The following is a 9,159-nucleotide window of genomic DNA, read 5'->3' as shown; positions in this document are numbered from 1 at the left end:
GGGGGCTGGTGACCAGAGGAACCAACTAGGTGACCAGTCAGTTGCAACTTTTAACCCCAGTCCCCCACCTCCAGGGAGGGATGAGTCACTGGAGATTGAGTTAATCACCAACGGCCCATGATTTAACCAATATGCCTACATAGTGTTCTCTGCTTGAATTCCTAAACTACAGGATTCAGAGTTTCCGAGAGCAGCTGTGTGTTGGGAGGCTGGCACCCCTAGATTCCATGGGGTCAGAAGCTCCTGTACTCAGGGCCATCCCTGACCTTGCCCTATAGTGCCTCTCCATTTGGCTATTTATTTTTATCTTTTATAATATCCTTTATAATAAACCAGTGAGAGTAAGTAAAGTGTGTCCTTGAATTCTGTGAGCTGTCACAGCAAATTAACCAACCTGAGGAAGGAGTCATGGAAATCTCAATTTGTAGCCAAATTAGAGAGAGTGTGGGTAACCTAGGGACCCACTACTTGTAAATGGCATCTGAGGTCGGGGCAGTCTTATAGGACCAAACCCTTAACCTCTGGGGTCTATCCTAGGTCAGGACAGTGTTAGAACTGAACTGAATTATAGGACACCCAGGTGGTGTCCTGAGAGAGAATTGGTTGTCAGTTGGCGGCGGGGTGGGGCGGGGGGGGGGGAGGGAAAGAAAAAACAAAAAACCAGACAGAACCCACTCATTTGGATCAAAAGTGTGTAAGCAGAAAATATTTTTATTGAAGAGCAACTGGATTAGAAAGAAAGAAGAAAACTGCCTGTGTGTGTGGACGAAATACTCACATGGAGAATTCATGGTGGAATTATAAACAATCTACTAGAGCTAATTAGTGATGTCAGCAAAGTTTAGGATCCAAAAGCAAGATTTTTAAAAAATCATATAACAAACAATAAGGAATTCAAATTAAAACCTTAGTATCATTTACATAAATGCTGATTATATAATTACATAAATGCTAATTTAGCATAAAATATGAAATATTTAGTGTTTTTTTTAAAGATTTTATTTATTTATTTGACAGAGATCACAAGCAGGCAGAGAGGGAGGCAGAGAGGGAGGAAGGGAAGTAGGCTCCCTGCTGAGCAGGGAACCCGATGCGGGGCTCGATTCCAGGACCCTGGAACCAAGACCTGAGCCAAAGGCAGAAGCTTTAACCTACTGAACCACCCAGGCGCCCCTGAATATTTAGTGTTTAAAGCTGTCCAAAAATGTGAGCAATCTGTCCACTGAAGACTAAAAATAACATTCATGAGAGAAATGAAAGAAAACCTTTTAAAATTAAGAAATGTGCTTTGCTCTTAGGTCAGGAGACTAAATGCTGTTAAGCTATCCATTTTCTTTTTCTTCTTCTTCTTCTTCTTCTTCTTTTTTTTTTTTTTTTTGTAGAGAGAGCACCGAGGGGGTTGGAGGGGCAGAGAGAGAGAGCGAATCTTAAGCAGGTTCCCTACTCCCAGCTCAGCAGCTGATCTGGGGCTCGACCTCACAACCCTGAGAGGGCTCACAGACCTGAGCCAAAATCAAGAGTCGAAACCTCCACCAAATGAGCCAGCCAGGCACCCCAAGCTGGCAACTTTTGATTGATGAAATTCCATGCAATCTCAATCAAAACTTCATCAGGTTTTTCCATAGAAACTGGCAAATTTACATAATTTATATAATAAAAAATTTATATAATAATGCAGGGAACCTATCTCGTTGTGGGAAGCTACCAGCTGCAAAGGGAGGCCAGAAAACTGTAGGATAACGGAACCATTCTGTAAGTTGATTGTGGTGATGGTTACACGACTGCACATGACTAACCAGACTCATCAAAGTGTACCCTTCAATGGGGCCTGTTTATTGTTCAAACAGAACTCAAACCCTGGAAGAGTTAATTTTGGAGTAGGGGAAAAATAAAGGCATGAAAATGAAACCAATGAAAAAAATACGCAATGATTAATTTCAGGAACATCCAGAACTTGTACAAGGAAAAAAAGTTAAGGTAAGTACACCCACCAGGTATAACAGAGTCAGAATGTTGATAATAAAATACTGACCTGCCCCAAAGTGTGATGTGCCTATATTAGGAGGATTTGAAGAAGAGGAAATGGGACAGTCACCTGACAGATGGCAAGAGGGTAGATAAGAGTGCAAATCAAAGGTCAAAAACAGTACTATACACCCGAAACCAATGTAACATTGTGCGTAAACTGTACTTCAATTAAAAAAATAGCATTAGGGGCGCCTGCGTGGCTCAGCGGGTTAAGCCTCTGCCTTCAGCTCAGGTCATGGTCTCAGGGTCCTGGGATTGAGCCCCGCATCAGGCTCTCTGCTCAGCGGGGAGCCTGCTTCCCCCTCCCCCGCTGCCTGCCTCTCTGCCTACTTGTGATCTCTCCCTCCCTCTGTCAAATAAATAAATAAAATATTTTAAAAAAATAGCATTATATGGACTCTGAAAAACAATCTGAGGGTTTTGAAGGGGGGGGGGTGGGAAGCTGAGTCAGCCTGGTGGTGGGTATTATGGAGGGCACGTATTGCATGGAGCACTGGGTGTGGTGCATAAACAATGAATTCTGGTACACTGAAAACAAATTAAAAAATAAAAAAATTTTAAAAATAGCATTATAAGCATATTATTTAGATAACTATAAAAGTGCTTACAAGGGCAAAAAAAAAAAAAAAAAGTGCTTACATGGGCAATGGGACCTGGGGTGGAGATGAAGGGTTGGGGGATGGAGTTTTCCATCTAAAGACTTGTTTAACTTTTAAAGCTGTGCTAATATAATTGTATAACTAAAAAAAATAATAATTTCAACATCAAAGAGCTTGGGGTGGGGAGGGCACTTGGCTGGCTCAGTCAGTAGAGCATATCACTCTTGATCTCAGGGTCATGAGTTCAAACCCCACATTGGGTGTACAGATTACTAAAAAAATAAAAAAATACACTTTAAAAATGCCTGGTTGAATACTTGATTATGTTATTTATATTCTTTATTAATAAAAGCAATGAAGGCCACTTTTCCCCATAGGCTTTTATGTTAATTTTTTCTTTAATTCAGAAATCATTTTGGTTTTAATACTCCTTTTGATATGAAAAATTGGATCACTGTTTTACATTTTATCAACTGGACATTTCTTTTTACATTTTGATTTTTGGTTTCCAAGTTTTGACTATGTAATGGAGACTATAAGAGGATGTATTCTGGGCACCTGGGTGGCTCAGTGGGTTAAAGCCTCTGCCTTTGGCTCAGGTCATGATCCCAGGATCCTGGGATCGAGCCCCACATCGGGCTCTCTGCTCAGCAGGGAGCCTGCTTCCCCCTCTCTCTCTGCCTGCCTCTCTGCCTACTTGTGATCTCTGTCAAATAAATTTAAAAAAAATCTTAAAAAAAAGAGGATGTATTCTATAAATCAGTGTTTGGGACCCCTATCAGTAGTTTTTGTGATAGCCTAAAAAGGACCAATATTTGTGATTGTTTCCTGGGCTGGAAAAAGAATGTGTAATCTCCATTTACAGGGTGGAACTATATGTCTTGAAATCAGATTTCCTCATGGTTTAAATAAAATCTCTGTCATTTTTTTTATTAACTACTTTATCACATTCTGGGAAATATATGTTAAAGTCTATCATTAAGATATTAATTTAATCAATCTTTAAAAATTTTTATGAGCCTTTGCCTTATGTAAACTGTTGTTACACTGTTTCATTTGGTGATTCGTATGAGTTTTCCCCTTATTATCATAAGATATTACTCTTTGGGCACCTGAGTGGCTCAGTCAGTTAAGTGCTCGACTCTTGATTTCAGCTCAGGTTGAGATCTCAGGGTTATGAAATCGAGCCCCAAGTCGGGCTCTGCACTTAGGGTGGAGTCTGTTCCATTCCCTCTGTTCCTCCGTCTCTCTCCTCTCTCTTGCATATAAATAAATAGATAAATAAATAATATCTTTTAAAAAAAGATGTTAGTCTTTTATGACTTATGCTCCTGGTTGACTTAATTACTACCCTCTCCATAATTAATAATGTCACCCCTATTCTCTCAATTTTTACCTAAACATCTCTGCCCAACTTCACATTTGTGTCCTTTTTTTTCTATTTTTTAAAAGGTGAGTTTTGCAAAACACATCTTTTGAAAGTTTTGCTTTGTGTATGACATACAAATGCAAACTTAGAAATACACACCCAAGTTCCGAGAGCCATTAGATACCATTTAGATGAGGACATCCACACCCGTCCCCAGAACCCCTACCCAGTCTACAGGCCAGTATCTCTAGGCGGTGCCTCCAGTTTCCTGTGCTGGGGACACAGTCACTATTAGATTAAAACACAGATTTGTTCTAAATAATTACTTTCTCAGTACAAATTAACAAATCAAACTATATGTGTGAGAGAGGAAAGAGTGCAGGGTCTTGAAACATTTAGGATTCCACAAGTGAGTCAGGGCAGGAGCAAAGTGTATCCAGAACAGAGCTGCTATGGTGTAGGTGGACCAATTTCACTGGCTTCATGATTTTTCTTCAGGTCCATTTTGGGCAGAGCATGGGATGAGGTAGATTCTGTGACACAAGGCATACTTGAGGCAATTGGGAGCGACAAGTCTGAGCACCAAACTGAGTTCCTCTCACACAGAGACAGTGGTGTCCAGAGAGAAGAGGAACAAAGAGCGGTTGGTACGTGTGTCTCTAGCAGAGCTATGGGGAATCTACCCTAGGGACACCAAACCTTAGCAACTATTGCTACCTGGAGCCCTAAGAAAGTCCCAGTCTCCAGGGAACAAAGATCTACTTCTTTGCTCCCAATCCTCCAAGCCAGACCTGGGAGAGCTCCATTGTCTAACTCCAGATGTTCTCCTTCGGTGAGAAAAGGTTCCTCAGTCCTCAGAGCTGAGACCCTGCAATCATCCAGGGTCAAGCAAGGAGCCAGTGGAGACAGGGGTCCCATAACCGCATCTCCACATCTCACAGCAGAGAAGACCCCGGTAAGAAGGGCAGGGTACCTCCAACAACAGACAGATTCATATGGATGGACACACACGGACACACACACGCACAGATGTACCTCTGCAAAAACAGACCGACGACATCCCTCTGCACCTAAGCAAGCGGGAAGGGGACACGTGTCTTGGTTTGACCTGTACAACCCTTTCTCTTTTCAGGGTGTGCTGCCCAGGGCAGGACAGAACAAGCTCATTTCCAGGGTGGAACTGGAAAGCAGCAGTGGGAGATGCAGGAGAGAGCTAAGGTCCGTGGTGCTGGTGTCAGTGACTGCAGGCTCCTAAAAATCCTGCCCCAAAGCCATTCTCCCTCCCCCAACCCCCAGAGACTCTTCTGGAAGGCATTCCAGACCCTCCCATGCTGCCTCTACTCTGCACCTTCCCAGCAGTTGCTTCCCTAGGTTTGCTCATCCCGCAGAATCTAGGTGTCCCAGAGGGAGGCTGCTTGGGTGCCACACGGAGCCCCACAGAGGGGATTCGGCTGGGGCTGGGGACAGGGCTCAAAGCAGCTTTGGCTCTGAGGTCCAGGGACACAAACCCTCAAAGCTGCACCTGCGTCAGATGGCTCAGAGACGGCCACACACCAACACGACTCCGGAGAGATCAGGGCAGGAGACCAGCCATAGGCGTAGTCCTTCCATGGGCGCCAGCAGGAGCGCTCTCTTCCTCAGAGGACGCTGCATGGGAGACTGAATGAAAGTTCAGGGGTGGGGGGTCAAGGGCCATTCAGAGGAAGAGGAATTCAGGGGTGACTATCATGATGTGGCTGGTTTCCTGGGGAGTCTCGATTTTAGGGGTGCAAACCATGAAATTATAACTTTTTTTCCCTGTAACCGACACTCCCAATGCTGGCATAAAAGCTCCATACCAGGAAGCACGGGACACTTTGGGTTTGTTTTACTCAGTCTTTGGCCTTTGTAGCCATCCAGAGGCGATCAGACCACTCTCACTTGATATCCTATTGCCCCTCTTTAATCTTTTCCTCTGTTTCCATTATGGGAAACCACCTGTCTTTACATCCAGAACATTCGCCGGTGCTGGGCAGCCACTGTCTTGTTTTCTTGATCTGTATCTCTCTCACCCCTCAGTGTCTACAGTCCACGGTAACCATGCTCCTTGTGGAACACCTTCGAGCTTCTGTCTAGTATGGTTTTACGTACCTATGATCTGGGAAATACTCCAGGTAATAAACAACATCCAATCTGAGCGCTTTCCCCTTGATTTTACTGATTGAAATCTCACAGCGATAGGCACCTCACTGTCTCCATTTTATGTATATCCTACAGCCAACTTCCTAGGAATATTCCCTTCAAGGTCCTCTGGCCCAGCCACTGAGTCACATCACAAAACCAGTTCCCTGCCTCTCTCTCTCCCCTTTCTCCACTCAGGCCTGAGTAATGAATGTGTCCCCTTTCCTTTACTATTCCAAAACCATACATTCTTCCAGGGACATGTCTTTCACTGTGCTTTATTTGACCCCCGCCACCACCACCCCCCATCCTGTAATGATTTCTTAGTCCTGGGATTATTTGCTGGAGGTAACACGTGAATTTGGTCTTTATCCATCAGTAAACCCCTTTTGTCCAAAAGCAAAAAGAATCGGACTATATTATTGAATACGTATATGCTGTATGTGACTGTATTGTTTTCAAAAATATACCTGTCCTTGTTCTTCTATCAAAAATCAGAGGAATGTTTCACACGGCACCCTGAACAGCACGCTTAGGACAGCCTTCCCAACAGCTGTGATCTATGGTTCGGTCAACCTCATAGCAGCTAAAATGTTAGGGACAAACTGCCAACCCTGTCTTTCCAAACCTGCAAATTCTCCATTATCTCCATAATCTGGGAAAATACAAATGCTACAGATAACGACCGTAGGTCTGTAATACAGCACTTAGTACAGAGCCTGCCACATGGTTAAGTTGTCCTAATAAATGGTTAGCTAATCAAAAAATACCACACAGGGGGCACCTGGGTGGCTCAGTGGGTTAAAGCCTCTGCCTTCAGCTCAGGTCATGATCCCGGGGTCCTGGGATCAAGCCCCGCATCGGGCTCTCCACTCAGTGGGGAGCCTGCTTCCCCCCTCTCTCTCTGCCTGCCCCTCTGCCTACTTGTGATCTCTGTCAAATGAATAAATAAAATCTTTAAAAAAATAAAAAACCACACAGAAAAAAGCACTTCACCCTATTTGGATCTCTACTAACTTTTACTGTCTCGTGAGTGTGGAAATATCACTTAACTACCCTGAGCCTGGTTGCTTTATCTGTTGAATGAAATTAAGTATCTCAGTTATTAGACTGGGTTAAATACTACACATGAAAGTATCAATACAGGATACTCAGTAAAGAAAGTGGAATAAATAGAACTACAGCCGTTGGTAATTAAACACTCTTGAAATTAAGGAGGATTTTTCTGTAAAATGATTATTCATCTTTAGTTAATTCTGAACTAAGTGAATAAACTATTCCAAAATCCACTGGCTTAAATGTTAACATGTGATCTGACCCTGTAATGACATTTGTTCCCCTGCAGACATGGATGGAGACAACCAGACTATTGTCACAGAGTTCCTTCTCCTGGGACTCTCTGGGCGGTCAGAGCAGGAGGACGTTCTCTTTGGGCTGTTCTTGGGGATGTACTTGGTCACCATCATCGGGAACTTGCTCATTGTCTTGGCCATCACCGGGGACAGTCACCTCCACACTCCCATGTACTTCTTCTTGGCTAACCTCTCTTGTGTCGACATCTGCTTTTCATCAGTCACAATCCCCAAGATGCTGGTGAATCACATCCTGGGAAGCAAGTCTATCTCTTACGTGGAATGCATGACCCAGATCTACTTCTTCATCACTTTCAGCAACATGGATGGGTTCCTCCTGAGCGTGATGGCCTATGACCGGTACGTAGCCATCTGCTGCCCGCTCCACTATACCGTGATCATGAAGCCCAGGCTCTGCATCCTTCTGGTGGCGGTATCTTGGGTCGTTACAAACCTGCATGCTCTCCTGCACACTCTTCTCATGGTCCAACTCACATTCTGTTTTGACAATACCGTGCATCACTTTTTCTGTGACCCCTATGCAATTCTAAAGCTGTCTTGTTCTGACACCTCTATCAATGACCTGGTGGTGTTCACTGTGGGGGGACTGATATTTCTGATGCCGTTTACCTGTATCGTCCTTTCATATGCTTATATCCTCTCCAGTGTGCTGAAGCTGCCATCTACCCGTGGAATAAGGAAAGCCCTGTCCACGTGTGGATCCCACCTCACTGTGGTCTCCCTCTTCTATGGGGCAATCCTGGGGGTCTATATGCGCCCTTCATCCTCCTACTCCATCCAAGACACAGCGGTCACTGTCATCTTCACAGTGGTGACTCCCCTGGTCAATCCCTTCATCTACAGTCTGAGGAATCATGACATGAAGAGAGCCTTAAGGAAACTAATCTCAGATTCTAGAATTAGAAAATTTTAGAGCTTAGAAGATTTTTGGATATCATATGTTTTTCATTTTATAATCAGAGGACCTGAGTCCCAGATAGGTCTAAATTCACCTAGGAATAGTTCTCTAATTAATGATATATGGTCATGCTCATACTTTTAGTATGAGGCTGGTGGTTGCTCTTAAGTCATAAAAGCATTAGTTTGGGGTGCCTGTGTGGCTCAGTCGTGGGGTGCCTGTGTGGCTCAGTCGTTGAGTGTCTGCCTTCGGCTCAGGTCATGATCCCAGGGTCCTGGGATCGAGCCTTGCATTGGGCTTTCTGCTCAGTGGGAAGCCTGCTTCTCCCTCTCCCGCTGCCCCCTGCTTGTGTTCCCGCTCTTGCTACATCTCTCTCTGTCAAATAAATAAACAAAATCTTTAAAATAAAGTAAAATAAAATAAAATAAAAGCATTTGTTTGTATCTATAAAAAGGGTGGATTCTAAAACACTCATTTTACACCCAACAAAAACTCAGGACAAACGACATATTTGGGTATTTTTGGATGGCTCCAGCAACCACATGAGACACTATATACAGTGATCTGGGAATTACAGAGGACTTTGGAGCTGGCTCTACTCAGCATCAGTTGAGGTCCTCTTGGCCTCACATTAGAAGATGTTAAAATTATTCCCAATTTACTGAGTCACAGAAAGGTTATTGTTACCAGGACTGTACAACTAGTAATTACTGACTACAATATGGTCCTGTA

The 9,159-nt window shown here is 43.7% G+C and overlaps 1 protein-coding gene across 1 annotated transcript; it reads left to right on the top strand.

Moving 5' to 3' along the window:
- Positions 1–7,503: 7,503 nt before the first annotated feature.
- Positions 7,504–8,442, top strand: LOC308343741 (olfactory receptor 1E1-like; the record flags this gene model as incomplete). Its single annotated transcript, XM_080804906.1, has 1 exon — positions 7,504–8,442. The coding sequence occupies one exon, from the start codon at positions 7,504–7,506 to the stop codon at positions 8,440–8,442; it is 939 nt and encodes a 312-aa protein (XP_080661032.1).
- Positions 8,443–9,159: the final 717 nt, after the last annotated feature.

Source organism: Martes martes (genome assembly GCF_963455335.1).
Source record: "Martes martes genome assembly, chromosome: 5".
Lineage (NCBI taxonomy): Eukaryota > Metazoa > Chordata > Mammalia > Carnivora > Mustelidae > Martes > Martes martes.
The sequence above is the reverse complement of the archived record's forward strand: the minus strand, read 5'-3'. Positions and strand labels throughout refer to the sequence as shown.